Consider the following 15,416-nt stretch of genomic DNA (forward strand, 5'->3'; position numbering starts at 1 on the left):
TTAAAGTTGCAATTCTGTGTTTGCTGTTGTGCTTCTTGTAATGAGTCCAGATTGAAACATTGCCATGGTTATTACTAATAATGTCATTTTAATCGACCTTGCTTCTTTTAGACCAACTTTATAAGTAGCTTTTAGCACTCGAGATGGACCTCTTTGGAGATAGCTTTTATTATCATGTTGGCTACGTGGTGCAACAGCTCTGTTGCACCAAACGTAGTTAATTTTTGAACGGAAAAAAACTTTCATACCATCAAACATGGTCTCACAATGGAAAAATCGAATTTTATCCTTCCGTATATTCTTCCAGAAGTTTTTTTCATGGTAAATTTACCATGCAAAATCTACCCATCTATCAAACGGTACCTTAGTTAATGTAACTAATTCATTTTCTAATAGTTGTAGGTGGACATCGTTAGCTCAAGAAAATAACATTGAAAAAACATCTCATGCTTCTTTAGAACTCTTAGCATCACGTATAATTCTAATCAATCTTTTTCAATTGATACCGTAATTGCAAATAGAGTTTTTCTTGCTTTGATCATCCATTTCTTCTTAGCTTCCTCGTCAACAGGAATATTTGTATCTGATCGCAATACTATCTCACATAATTCTTCTCAATACGACTACAAGCAAGATTTCCAATAATCATAATTGCTATTGTTAAGTTTTCCAATATTATTTAGTGCAACGCTAATGCCGCTATAATCTCATAATATAATTAGCTCAACAAATTTCACTGCTAAATTGACCCTTAAACTGAACATGCTCTAATACCAATTGTAGGCGAAAATGTGGGCCCTACATATAACTTACACCCAAACACGAATGTTGTATGCAAAGAAAAAGTGACAGAGTCTCGATGTCCAAAATAATTTTCAATAATAAACTTGACAAACTTGACTTAGTAAAAAGTCATTAAACAAGCCAACAAAGTCCACAAAGTGAACTTAACTAAGCCATGATGTAAAGTATGCACCAAGGAGATTTTAAATAATACACTTCTATTACTTGTTAAAATGAAACTTACAAAAGAAAGGGTATATGGACTCACTTTAACTAACTCACATAGTGAGTTAATACCCAGAAACCCAACGCCCTTGCATTTGGGCACACACGAACGCAGCTCACAAAGTGAGCACACAACATCACTCAACTAACTAGATTTGATTTTGATGCTTTGCAAATGGCCAGCACTCCTACTTATAGGGAGGACAAGTCGGTGGTGGAAGAATCCACCAAATTCTAAAATGGAGGTTCACAGCTTCTTGAGTCTCCTCAACTCTTCCAAGAGAGTCGGTGACGACTCTTTACATTGAGATTCTGCTACAAAAACTAGTCTGAGCTAAAAATGTCTTTCTTCTACCATTTCGATCTTCATATTCCATGAAACACCAAAGAAAATCTAGAATAATTTTCCACGCTATCAAATACTAAAAAAGTTATTCCATAAAAGTTTTTTCATCCCCATTTTAAACTTAGAATAGTTTTTCCAGAACAAGTTTCCATAAAGTCTTATTCCAGGCCATCAAAGGACCGTGGAGAAGGGAACGCTTTGAGAGGTATAGCTTTCTGCAGAGTTAAGCCAAACTTGGCTTTCACATCCAGTTGCTCGGGGCCATCCCATGTGGGAGATTCCATGAAAATGAATGGAGAAGAGAAGCCAACATCAGATGAACCATGCGGACCCCTAAAGGGATGGCGGGGCAGTCCCTCCTTCCGGCGCCAAAAGGGATGAAATGAAAATCCTTTCCTTTGAAATTTACATCAGAATTTAGAAACCTCTCTGGTAAGAAGGATGTTGCATTTTCCCAGCTGGCGGGATCAGGGCCGATGGCCCATGCGTTGACAAGAACTTGGGTGTTCTTACGGATGGTGAAGCCAGCTACCTCTGTAGTTACATCTGCGCTATGTGGAACGAGAAGAGGAACAGGCGGGTGCAACCGCAAGGTCTCCTTCACCAGTGATTGTAAGTAAGGGAGGTGCTGGATATGAGACTCCTTCACATGACGTTCTGAGCCGATGGTCCTTTCAGCTCAAGCTGCGCTATGGACATCTTGTCTGGGTGTCGAAGCAGTTCAGTCATGGCCCATTCTATGGTGGTAGAAGTTGTGTCACTTCCACCAATGAACACGTCCTGATTTACCAAACAATGACCGTTTAATTTGGTCAAATACTTTGTAATTTAATAGTAATGAAGAATGACAACACAACGTAGCTTGTGGTGTTGTCTGGCAGTAGTAACAGTAACAGCTTGTTACTCTTTCATGAAGTTGCATGCCCCAAAAGATTATAGCTGGTTTTTAAAACAATGTATTACACAGTTCTATAAAGCTGCCCTAAAGATTGAAACTAGTTTATGAAACAATGTATTGTACAGTTCCATGAATATTTAACCTGCCCCAATCTTTATAGCAAATGCAAGGAATAGTAACAAGCTATTTTCAATGCCAACCACGCTATGTGGAACGAGAAGAGGAACAGGCGGTGCAACCGCAAGGTCTCCTTCACCATGATTGTAAAGTAAGGGAGGTGCTGGATATGAGACTCCTTCACATGACGTTCTGAGCCGATGGTCCTTTTCAGCTCAAGCTGCGCTATGGACATCTTGTCTGGGTGTCGAAGCAGTTCAGTCATGGCCCATTCTATGGTGGTAGAAGTTGTGTCACTTCCACCAATGAACACGTCCTGATTTACCAAACAATGACCGTTTAATTTGGTCAAATACTTTGTAATTTAATAGTAATGAAGAATGACAACACAACGTAGCTTGTGGTGTTGTCTGGCAGTAGTAACAGTAACAGCTTGTTACTCTTTCATGAAGTTGCATGCCCCAAAAGATTATAGCTGGTTTTTAAAACAATGTATTACACAGTTCTATAAAGCAGCCCTAAAGATTGAAACTAGTTTATGAAACAATGTATTGTACAGTTCCATGAATATTTAACCTGCCCCAATCTTTATAGCAAATGCAAGGAATAGTAACAAGCTATTTTCAATGCCAACCACTCCCACAGAGTAGGATTAGTCTGACAAGTTGGGTGTTTAGTCCTTGAAAATAAAAATGTTCGATGTATGAAAGGACCATAAATCCCACAATTGAACTCTTCATGACTAAAAAAAAGACTTTTTTTCAGATTAAATTTGAAAAAACAAAAAGCCCACTGCTGCGGAGGACGTCACATATTCCTAGGGAACATAGGTAGGCCTGGGCATCGGGCCGGGCCGCCGCCGGGCAGGCCCGGCTTGGTCCGGTTGGGCCAGGCAAAACCTGGCCCGGGCCCGATAACCCTCCCGGACCGGGCCTGATAGGGTGGCCTGGCCCGGCCCGACTCCCGCACTCGGGCGGTCGGGCGGCCTCCGGTGCTCGCTCCCCTCCCTCTCTCTTCCCGTCTCCCTCTCCCTTTTCCCTCTCCCTCTCCGCCTCCATCCCCCGCTCGCTCCCCTCCCTCTCCACTCCTCCTCTCGCTCTCCCTCTCTGCTCCCTCTCCCTTCCCGTCTCCCTCTCCCTCTCTGCTCCCTCTCCCTTTTCCCTCTCCCTCTCCGCCTCTGTCCCCCGCTCGCTCCCCTCCCTCTCCGCTCCCCCTCTCCCTCTCCCTTCCGGTCTCCCTATCCCTCTCCCTCTCTGCTCCCTGTCCGCTCCCCCTCTCCCTTCCCGTCTCCCTCTCCTCCCTCTCCGCTCCCCCTCTCCGGCTCTCCCTTCCCGTTTTGTCTCCCTCTTCGCGGCGGGCCGGGTCAGGCCTGACTTTTGGTGGCCCGGCCCGGCAATATTATCGGGCCGGGCCTGGGCCCGGGCTTCTGGCCCGATGGGCCGGGTCTTAGCGGGCTGGGCCCGGGCCTGGGCTTCTGGCCCGATGGGCCGATGCCCAACCCTAATCACAAGCTGCCCTGTTATAGGCAAACCTGATTATATATGATATATGTTGTACTGGTATGGTTTATGATAAAATTGCCCTTGCTTGAATAGAAAAAAAAGTTGTGTAGACAAAAAACGAACTCAAACTCCGACCTCCGTGGCAAGAGGGGCCCACAGGAACACGCCATTCCATGTTATTGGGGAAGATGCAAATGCGTGATAAGTATTGTTGGTAAGGTTAGTACAATAACTTGTGGAAAACTTATATGTCTTAATTTAAGTTTCAAATGAAAAACTAGAGCCGTTTCCAAAGCAATTCCTCCTTCCATACCCTTCCACATCTCTTTTTAGTTGCAAAATGAATCACTAATTACACCCTCAAACACCACATGTGAGTGTTTTTTGCATTCAGTCGCAGAGCCAAAAAAAAAAATTCTGGAGAGATACACTCGTTTATATATATATATATATATATATATATATATATATAACAAAGCAATATTTGAAGATGTTAATATACAATTGAAGATGTTAATATACAAATAAAGAAACATTGAGTGCATCCTAGCCTCATTTGTTTTTTATTTTTACACAATTAATTTGGTTTTTTTTTTAAGTTTTTTCTTAATTCGTTCTTTATTCTTTGCCTAAAATATAAAACATGAAGCCACATGTCTTGCTACCATTATTTTTCTACACTAACTTTTTCTCGCCCTTTACCCCGAGCCATCTTTAAAAGAAGGCAAAGGGTTCTTTTGACGTACTTCGGTCCTTCCTTTTTTTAACGGCGGTTAACCTGACGTACTTGTAAGAAGAAGAAGGTAATGGAAATGATCATTTTGAAAATACCCCTAGAAATTAACCGGTAAAATAATATGCTTTCATATTGAAAATTTGAGATCTTTCCCAGAATCGCTCGAACTCAGTATAAAATCTACTTGAAAAAAATTATTAAGCTATATGTGATTGGCTTATGAACCCTGGCTTGAAAAAATAATACTAAAGAAGAATTGGGTTGAATAAAAGGGAGCCACTGTTAACAAAGGCCTGATATTCTCCCTGGTGAACCCTGAGCTTGGCTCCCTGGTGAGTTCAACAAGCACTTCCAACAAATCACCATGCTTCTTCTTCTCCCCTCCTTTTGCAGCTGCATCCGACTCCATGCGCTTGTCGATCACTTGGTCAAACGCATCATACAACCGCTTTATAAGAGTTGTATTTCGACGCCGCAGACATTGAGGATCGGCCCACCTGAGCGCCGGGAAGAAGTCGGAAAGGTTTGGCTTTGCGTTGAGGTCTAAAATCTCCCACAACAAGTTCTTGAACCCTCCCGCCGACTCCGACTCGAGATCCACCACGTCCTTGGAAAAGATGGTGTTTGCCACCAAGTTCAGGGTGGTTCCAAACGCACACAAGCCGATATCGACTGAATGACCGGCCGCACAGGCCTTGTGAACATGCCGGAGAAGGGCTTGAACCTTTTCTTGCCGGACGCCTGCTAATATGTCCAGTCTCTTGGGCATGAACAGCTCCATGTTGCAGATCCTTCTCAGCTCTCTCCATCTTGTCCCGTTCTGACTAAACACCAGCGAGTGGTGGTGGTAGTCGAACACGGTGACAACGTCTCTGACGGTTCGGCCCGCAAACGCCTGGTCGTGCTTATGGAGCACCTGTTCGGCCATCTCAGCCGACGAGACCACCACGGTGGTGATGAAGCCGAGCTGCAGCGCCATGAGCGGACCATGCATCTCAGAGAGTCTAGCGAGAGACTCATTGGGCATGCTGCCGAGTTCAAAAAGGGACCCGACCACCAGAAAACCCACCGGACCCGGTGGGAGCTTACTGGTTTTCCGGAAACGGATCATATTTAAAATATACAGGAATGGCAGGAGAATAAAGATCCACAAAACCAAATCGGTGCTTAGCTCAGCCATTTCTTTGGTTCTTCTCTCGCTTATTAATTAGATGTTCAAGCGGATATTTATAGCTTCTTGCATGTAACATATTTGGTACCTCCTTTTTTTTCAAGTTGCTATCTTTATAAAACTTAAAAGTTTCTTCCCCCTTATTTACATAAAAGAATTATGGTTTTAGCCTTATAGTCTTCTTTCCTCTCTCAAAAGTTGGAAATTTACTTTTCGTTAGTGAACTAGATAAAATCTTATTAGAAAAAAATACCAACTATTTAAAATTTTTAAAATTTCATTAGTCACAAAAATTTATAAATGGCACATCTGTTAAGGGGATGAAAAATGGTTTGATTTCCCGATAATGAAGCGCGATGCTAATATATCACGTTTAAAACCTTGAAAGAAGAACAAAAATTAAATCCAGTTAACTTTGGATCTCCAACTACCCTGCACGTGGTTCTCTGCCGGTAGTTGGCATTTACAGATGTCAACCTTTTTTTTAATGAAGGAGAGCTGGGGAAAGAAAAATCTGTGTGTGATTCGATTCTAAAAAGATGTGGAACATCCCAATATTAAACTTTGTCTATCATATATTTTTGGGTTTTCTGATATTACGAGTAAAGTTTATAAAATTTTCTCTAAGTTCAAAGCTGCCAAGTGCCAACCTCATAAATTCTCATAACTTTCCTTTCTATGTCATGTTCACTTTAAGGGGCCGTTTGATGGCTGGAAAGCATGGAAACTGAAAAAAATTTCCAGAAATATATTTTTGGAATTGAGAAATAGGAAAAAAATTTCTATATTCCAAAACAAGCTTGTGTTTGTTAAGTAGGAAATATTTTTTTGGAAAGAAATTTCGTCTTTTGGCAGAAGTGAAAGAAGGGAAGGGAAGGAGGAGGAGGAGGAAGAAGGGAAGGGAAGGGAAGGAGGAGGAGGAGGAAGAAGGGAAGGGAAGGGAAGGAGGAGGAGGAGGAAGAAGGGAAGGGAAGGGAAGGGAAGGAAGGAGGAGGAGGAGGAGGAAGAAGGGAAGGGAAGGGAAGGAGGGAGGAGGAGGAGGAAGGAGGAAGAAGGGAAGGGAAGGGAGGAGGAGGAAGAAGAAAGGAAGGGAAGGAGGGAGGATTTTGTGGATGATGGGCATCAGGCGGTGCCATCGGCGGCGGCGTCGGAGGTGGCCTCGCTGTGCCCTCCTCCCCTTCTTCCCCACTTCTCCTTCCCTCTTCTCCTTCTTCCCCTCTTCCCCTCCTATCATTTTCTTCCCCTTCTTCCCCTCCTATCATTTTCTTCCCCTTCTTCCCCTCTTCTCCTTCCCTCCTCGCCGTCCCCTCTTCTCCTTCCCTCCTCTTCTTCTCCTCTTCTCCTTCCCTCCTCGCCGTGCCCTCTTCCCCTCTTCCCCTTCTTCCCCTCTTCTCCTCGCCGTCCCCTCTTCTCCTTCCCTCCTCTTCTCCTTCCTTCCTCGCCGTGCCCTCTTCCCCTCTTCTCCTTCCCTCCTCGCTGTGCCCTCCTCCCCTTCTTCCTCCTCCCTCTTCCCTCCTTCCCTTCCTCTTTCTTCCTCCTCCCTCCTTCCCTTCCTCCTCCTCCTTCCCTTCCTCAGCGTCCCTTCTTCCTCCCAACGGTCAAAAAAATTTTTCAGAAATATTTTTCCATTTTCACTTTTAACGGTAAAAAAAAAATTCTAAGTTTGATGAAGAGAAAAAATTTTAAAATTTTGAATTTTTTTTCTACTGCTACATTAAATTTCCAGGGCATCAAACGCGCCAATGAATTCTTGTTTATGGGAGGATCATTCCTTAGTTTGTTGGAAGGGGAATGAAAAACATTATTTATAATTTTGTTTAAAGTAGTAGGTTTTCTTGTAATATTTTATAGACTTAATATTGTTTTCTAGATTTTTGAAAGATATGCGGTATGTCAAGGAAATTCCTGAAAATTTGGATATCGTTTTGAAAATCAAGATGGACTCAAAAACCATAAATAAAGCAACCTTGCATTACCGCTGTTTTGAAACCCCACCTCCAAGCGTCCCCCGCCACCCGGCGCGGTTTTTTTATTCATAAGTATTTGGGACTCGTCGGATTTAAGAGGCAGCTCGTCGGGTCACTCATTTTGATTATGTTAGTGGTCAAGAATTTTCCTCTAGCTCAGAAAATAAAATTTAAATTTTGCAAGAGTTTTCTGTTTATCAAACACAGTAATTTTTTTTTACCGTTAATCTGAAAATCGAAAACATATTTTCAGAATTTTTTTTGGAGCCGCTCGGCACGATTGTGGAAGGAAAGAAGGGAAAGGAGGAAGGAGGGAGGAGGAAGAAAGGAAAGGAGGAAGGAGGGAGGATGAAAGGGGAAGGAGGGAGGAGGAAGAAAGGAAAGGAGGAAGGAGGGAGGATGAAAGGGGAAGGAGGGAGGAGGAAGAAAGGAAAGGAGGAAGGAGGGAGGATGAAAGGGGAAGGAGGGAGGAGGAAGAAAGGAAAGGAGAAAGGGGAGGGAGGAGGAAGAAAGGAAAGGAGAAAGGAGGGAGGAGGAAAGAGGAAGGAAGCAGAGGTGGAAGAAAGGGAGGAGGAAAGAGGAAGGAGGCAGAGGTAGAAGAAGGGGAGGAGGAAAGGGGAAGGAGGCGGAGGCGGAGGGAGGAGGAAAGGGGAAGGAGGCAGAAGGAAGAAGGAAAGGAGGAAGGAGGGAGGAGGAAAGGGGAAGGAGGCGGAGGCAGAAGAAAGGGAAGGAGGAAGAAGGGAGGAGGAAGAAAGGGAAGGAGGGAGGAGGGAAGGACGTGGAGGCGGAAGAAAGGAAGGAGGCGGAAGAAGGAAAGGAGGCTTTTCCATTTCTTCGATTCTTCCTCCATCGCCATCAAATTCAGAAATTTGTTTTCAGAAAAATAATTCAAAGTTAACAAACACAACAATGTTTTAGAAATGTAAAATTTTATTTCTCAAAAACCAATTCCAGAAATAAATTTTTGGAAACTTCTTTCTAAAAACATATTTCTGGCCATCAAACACTACCTAACTTAACATCAACGAAGAGAGAGACTGGTGGCGGCCACCTCAGGAGCAAGCCAAATCACTTAACAAAGATGGCCGAGCGACTTCTTCGTTAATTGGTGTAACCATTAAATCCTTATCCTCCTGATTTTTTCTTTTTTGTATGGCTTCAACTGGTATCAACAAACACAAGTGAAAAATGTCTACCAAAAACGTTCGACCAGGGAAATTTACCCTAGAAAAAAGTTGGACCTGGCTGACTTTTTTCAGGGATTTCATTTTTGCCCATTAGGGCTTCTTCTCTTCACCACATCATTTCCCTGTGGCCACCGCCTCTTCCTTCTCCCACAGATGAGCGAGGGTCCATCGAGAGTAGATCAGCACCGCGTCTTTCTCTTCTCCTTCGATTCTCTTTCTCATCACAGAACAGCTGGCGGAGTGATTCTATTTCTTCACAGATAAGATCCTTATCCGTCTCTCTCTTGCGCCATCTCTATTCTGTCTCTCTCCCTCTCCCTTTGTATGTTGGCTGCACGCACTATGTCTCCCTTTCAATGGTGGATGCCAAGTTTTCCTTTCAATGATGATGAATTTTGCAGCATACCTTTGCGGCTATGATTTTTTTTTTCTTTAAGAATAGGTGAGAAAGAGAACAAGATGCGATTGAAGCGTTAGGTCAAGTTTTATTCTTGATCTTAGCGATCCTTCAGTCGTTTGGGGTCGTTTGGAAGGTGACCAATCTCCCTAATGAGAGTGATCAGAAAATGAAATTGTTCATAATCTGAAGCAGAAAAGGGATGGCCTTTCTTTTCCTTGTTGCTTCTGTTTCACCTCACTTTGTAATTTAGGAGTGCAGGAATTGTACAAAAGTAAGAAAAATTATGGTGACTATGGTAAGTTTGTCGTCAACAGGGATATCACATCCTCATTTTATTATGTCCACGTAAGATTCTTCTTTTATATTATTTTACCATCTTTTTTTTTCCCTAAAAGTAGATTGATCAGATTGTAACAAAACTTGCTAATATGAATCTGAATGTAGAGTATTACCTCTTCATTGATCAACAAACATGGTCAACCTTTTTTCTACTGGTAAGCATATGAAATTTCTACAATCTTGGCATTATGATGAATTTTTTGGATACATATTTAACGATCTTATTTGTTCTTGTGTAGGTTGCACATGCAGTCTCCTGCATCTATGTCTGTACGACTACCAGTAGGTGTTCCTGATAAACATAAACGTGAAACTTCTAAAGAAGTGTAACTACCACAGAAGATAGCATAAAAAAATCTTCGCAGGTTTTCTGCTATGTGGTATATTTGAGTCTGTATACTTTTAAAGTTGCAATTCTGTGTTTGCTGTTGTGCTTCTTGTAATGAGTCCAGATTGAAACATTGCCATGGTTATTACTAATAATGTCATTTTAATCGACCTTGCTTCTTTTAGACCAACTTTATAAGTAGCTTTTAGCACTCGAGATGGACCTCTTTGGAGATAGCTTTTATTATCATGTTGGCTACGTGGTGCAACAGCTCTGTTGCACCAAACGTAGTTAATTTTTGAACGGAAAAAAACTTTCATACCATCAAACATGGTCTCACAATGGAAAAATCGAATTTTATCCTTCCGTATATTCTTCCAGAAGTTTTTTCATGGTAAATTTACCATGCAAAAATCTACCCATCTATCAAACGGTACCTTAGTTAATGTAACTAATTCATTTTCTAATAGTTGTAGGTGGACATCGTTAGCTCAAGAAAATAACATTGAAAAAACATCTCATGCTTCTTTAGAACTCTTAGCATCACGTATAAATTCTAATCAATCTTTTTCAATTGATACCGTAATTGCAAATAGAGTTTTTCTTGCTTTGATCATCCATTTCTTCTTAGCTTCCTCGTCAACAGGAATATTTGTATCTGATCGCAATACTATCTCACATAATTCTTCTCAATACGACTACAAGCAAGATTTCCAATAATCATAATTGCTATTGTTAAGTTTTCCAATATTATTTAGTGCAACCGCTAATGCCGCTATAATCTCATAATATAATTAGCTCAACAAATTTCACTGCTAAATTGACCCTTAAACTGAACATGCTCTAATACCAATTGTAGGCGAAAATGTGGGCCCTACATATAACTTACACCCAAACACGAATGTTGTATGCAAAGAAAAAGTGACAGAGTCTCGATGTCCAAAATAATTTTCAATAATAAACTTGACAAACTTGACTTAGTAAAAAGTCATTAAACAAGCCAACAAAGTCCACAAAGTGAACTTAACTAAGCCATGATGTAAAGTATGCACCAAGGAGATTTTAAATAATACACTTCTATTACTTGTTAAAATGAAACTTACAAAAGAAAGGGTATATGGACTCACTTTAACTAACTCACATAGTGAGTTAATACCCAGAAACCCAACGCCCTTGCATTTGGGCACACACGAACGCAGCTCACAAAGTGAGCACACAACATCACTCAACTAACTAGATTTGATTTTGATGCTTTGCAAAATGGCCAGCACTCCTACTTATAGGGAGGACAAGTCGGTGGTGGAAGAATCCACCAAATTCTAAAATGGAGGTTCACAGCTTCTTGAGTCTCCTCAACTCTTCCAAGAGAGTCGGTGACGACTCTTTACATTGAGATTCTGCTACAAAAACTAGTCTGAGCTAAAAATGTCTTTCTTCTACCATTTCGATCTTCATATTCCATGAAACACCAAAGAAAATCTAGAATAATTTTCCACGCTATCAAACACTAAAAAAGTTATTCCATAAAAGTTTTTTCATCCCCATTTTAAACTTAGAATAGTTTTTCCAGAACAAGTTTCCATAAAGTCTTATTCCAGGCCATCAAAGGACCATGGAGAAGGGAACGCTTTGAGAGGTATAGCTTTCTGCAGAGTTAAGCCAAACTTGGCTTTCACATCCAGTTGCTCGGGGCCCATCCCATGTGGGAGATTCCATGAAAATGAATGGAGAAGAGAAGCCAACATCAGATGAACCATGCGGACCCCTAAAGGGATGGCGGGGCAGTCCCTCCTTCCGGCGCCAAAAGGGATGAAATGAAAATCCTTTCCTTTGAAATTTACATCAGAATTTAGAAACCTCTCTGGTAAGAAGGATGTTGCATTTTCCCAGCTGGCGGGATCAGGGCCGATGGCCCATGCGTTGACAAGAACTTGGGTGTTCTTACGGATGGTGAAGCCAGCTACCTCTGTAGTTACATCTGCGCTATGTGGAACGAGAAGAGGAACAGGCGGGTGCAACCGCAAGGTCTCCTTCACCAGTGATTGTAAGTAAGGGAGGTGCTGGATATGAGACTCCTTCACATGACGTTCTGAGCCGATGGTCCTTTTCAGCTCAAGCTGCGCTATGGACATCTTGTCTGGGTGTCGAAGCAGTTCAGTCATGGCCCATTCTATGGTGGTAGAAGTTGTGTCACTTCCACCAATGAACACGTCCTGATTTACCAAACAATGACCGTTTAATTTGGTCAAATACTTTGTAATTTAATAGTAATGAAGAATGACAACACAACGTAGCTTGTGGTGTTGTCTGGCAGTAGTAACAGTAACAGCTTGTTACTCTTTCATGAAGTTGCATGCCCAAAAGATTATAGCTGGTTTTTAAAACAATGTATTACACAGTTCTATAAAGCAGCCCTAAAGATTGAAACTAGTTTATGAAACAATGTATTGTACAGTTCCATGAATATTTAACCTGCCCCAATCTTTATAGCAAATGCAAGGAATAGTAACAAGCTATTTTCAATGCCAACCACTCCCACAGAGTAGGATTAGTCTGACAAGTTGGGTGTTTAGTCCTTGAAAATAAAAATGTTCGATGTATGAAAGGACCATAAATCCCACAATTGAACTCTTCATGACTAAAAAAAAGACTTTTTTTCAGATTAAATTTGAAAAAACAAAAAGCCCACTGCTGCGGAGGACGTCACATATTCCTAGGGAACATAGGTAGGCCTGGGCATCGGGCCGGGCCGCCGCCGGGCAGGCCCGGCTTGGTCCGGTTGGGCCAGGCAAAACCTGGCCCGGGCCCGATAACCCTCCCGGACCGGGCCTGATAGGGTGGCCTGGCCCGGCCCGACTCCCGCACTCGGGCGGTCGGGCGGCCTCCGGTGCTCGCTCCCCTCCCTCTCTCTTCCCGTCTCCCTCTCCCTTTTCCCTCTCCCTCTCCGCCTCCATCCCCCGCTCGCTCCCCTCCCTCTCCACTCCTCCTCTCGCTCTCCCTCTCTGCTCCCTCTCCCTTCCCGTCTCCCTCTCCCTCTCTGCTCCCTCTCCCTTTTCCCTCTCCCTCTCCGCCTCTGTCCCCCGCTCGCTCCCCTCCCTCTCCGCTCCCCCTCTCCCTCTCCCTTCCGGTCTCCCTATCCCTCTCCCTCTCTGCTCCCTGTCCGCTCCCCCTCTCCCTTCCCGTCTCCCTCTCCTCTCCGCTCCCTCTCCGGCTCTCCCTTCCCGTTTTGTCTCCCTCTTCGCGGCGGGCCGGGTCAGGCCTGACTTTTGGTGGCCCGGCCCGGCAATATTATCGGGCCGGGCCTGGGCCCGGGCTTCTGGCCCGATGGGCCGGGTCTTAGCGGGCTGGGCCGGGCCTGGGCTTCTGGCCCGATGGGCCGATGCCCAACCCTAATCACAAGCTGCCCTGTTATAGGCAAACCTGATTATATATGATATATGTTGTACTGGTATGGTTTATGATAAAATTGCCCTTGCTTGAATAGAAAAAAAAGTTGTGTAGACAAAAAACGAACTCAAACTCCGACCTCCGTGGCAAGAGGGCCCACAGGAACACGCCATTCCATGTTATTGGGGAAGATGCAAATGGCGTGATAAGTATTGTTGGTAAGGTTAGTACAATAACTTGTGGAAAACTTATATGTCTTAATTTAAGTTTCAAATGAAAACTAGAGCCGTTTCCAAAGCAATTCCTCCTTCCATACCCTTCCACATCTCTTTTTAGTTGCAAAATGAATCACTAATTACACCCTCAAACACCACATGTGAGTGTTTTTTGCATTCAGTCGCAGAGCCAAAAAAAAAATTCTGGAGAGATACACTCGTTTATATATATATATATATATATATATATATATATATAACAAAGCAAATATTTGAAGATGTTAATATACAATTGAAGATGTTAATATACAAATAAAGAACATGAGTGCATCCTAGCCTCATTTGTTTTTTATTTTTACACAATTAATTTGGTTTTTTTTTTAAGTTTTTTCTTAATTCGTTCTTTATTCTTTGCCTAAAATATAAACATGAAGCCACATGTCTTGCTACCATTATTTTTCTACACTAACTTTTTCTCGCCCTTTACCCCGAGCCATCTTTAAAAGAAGGCAAAGGGTTCTTTTGACGTACTTTCGGTCCTTCCTTTTTTAACGGCGGTTAACCTGACGTACTTGTAAGAAGAAGGTAATGGAAATGATCATTTTGAAAATACCCCTAGAAATTAACCGGTAAAATAATATGCTTTCATATTGAAAATTTGAGATCTTTCCCAGAATCGCTCGAACTCAGTATAAAATCTACTTGAAAAAAATTATTAAGCTATATGTGATTGGCTTATGAACCCTGGCTTGAAAAAATAATACTAAAGAAGATTGGGTGAATAAAAGGGAGCTCCATGTTAACAAAGGCCTGATATTCTCCCTGGTGAACCCTGAGCTTGGCTCCCTGGTGAGTTCAACAAGCACTTCCAACAAATCACCATGCTTCTTCTTCTCCCCTTCCTTTTGCAGCTGCATCCGACTCCATGCGGCTGTCGATCACTTGGTCAAACGCATCATACAACCGCTTTATAAGAGTTGTATTTCGACGCCGCAGACATGAGGATCGGCCACCTGAGCGCCGGGAAGAAGTCGGAAAGGTTTGGCTTTGCGTTGAGGTCTAAAATCTCCCACAACAAGTTCTTGAACCCTCCCGCCGACTCCGACTCGAGATCCACCACGTCCTTGGAAAAGATGGTGTTTGCCACCAAGTTCAGGGTGGTTCCAAACGCACACAAGCCGATATCGACTGAATGACCGGCCGCACAGGCCTTGTGAACATGCCGGAGAAGGGCTTGAACCTTTTCTTGCCGGACGCCTGCTAATATGTCCAGTCTCTTGGGCGTGAACAGCTCCATGTTGCAGATCCTTCTCAGCTCTCTCCATCTTGTCCCGTTCTGACTAAACACCAGCGAGTGGTGGTGGTAGTCGAACACGGTGACAACGTCTCTGACGGTTCGGCCCGCAAACGCCTGGTCGTGCTTATGGAGCACCTGTTGCATCTCAGCCATCGAGACGAGACCACCACGGTGGTGATGAAACCGAGCTGCAGCGCCATGAGTGGACCATGCAGCTGGGAGAGTCTAGTGAGCGACTCATTGGGCATGCGGCCGAGTTCAAAGAGACCCAACCACCGGAAAACCTACCGGACCCAGTGGGAGCTTGCTGGTTTTCCGGAAAATAATCAGATTGAAAGATAGAGGGATGGCGGTAGAGTACAGAGCACAAAATCGGACCAGTACTCAGCTCAGCCATTTCTTTGGTTCTTGTCTCTCGGTTGTTAATTTAGATGTTCCAGCGCATATTTATAGCTTCTTGCAAATGTGGAAACTTATTTGCTCCCTCCATTTTTTCAGGTGCCCTCTTATAATACTTA

The 15,416-nt window shown here is 43.1% G+C and overlaps 1 protein-coding gene and 1 pseudogene across 1 annotated transcript; both read right to left on the reverse strand.

Annotated features, from left to right (window-relative positions):
- Positions 1–1,512: 1,512 nt before the first annotated feature.
- LOC116268419 (geraniol 8-hydroxylase-like) lies at positions 1,513–5,634 on the reverse strand (annotated as a pseudogene).
- Positions 5,635–11,588: 5,954 nt separating this feature from the next.
- Positions 11,589–15,051, reverse strand: LOC116268420 (geraniol 8-hydroxylase). The gene is made up of 2 exons (XM_031650069.1): positions 14,566–15,051; positions 11,589–12,212 (listed from the first exon to the last, which is right to left on the reverse strand). The coding sequence occupies exons 1-2, from the start codon at positions 15,049–15,051 to the stop codon at positions 11,589–11,591; spliced, it is 1,110 nt and encodes a 369-aa protein (XP_031505929.1).
- Between the last annotated feature and the right edge of the window lie 365 nt (positions 15,052–15,416).

The sequence above is a fragment of the Nymphaea colorata genome, unplaced genomic scaffold, assembly GCF_008831285.2.
Source record: "Nymphaea colorata isolate Beijing-Zhang1983 unplaced genomic scaffold, ASM883128v2 scaffold0272, whole genome shotgun sequence".
NCBI classification, from domain to species: Eukaryota; Viridiplantae; Streptophyta; class Magnoliopsida; order Nymphaeales; family Nymphaeaceae; genus Nymphaea; species Nymphaea colorata.

Excerpts from the sequence above, each read along its gene's own strand:
- LOC116268420 (XM_031650069.1), bottom strand. The coding sequence starts at position 15,051 with ATGGCTGAGATGCAACAGGTGCTCCATAAGCACGACCAGGCGTTTGCG. Across the intron at positions 12,213-14,565 it reads AATACAACTCTTATAAAGCG|GACGTGTTCATTGGTGGAAG; the intron begins GTTGTATGATGC and ends TTGGTAAATCAG.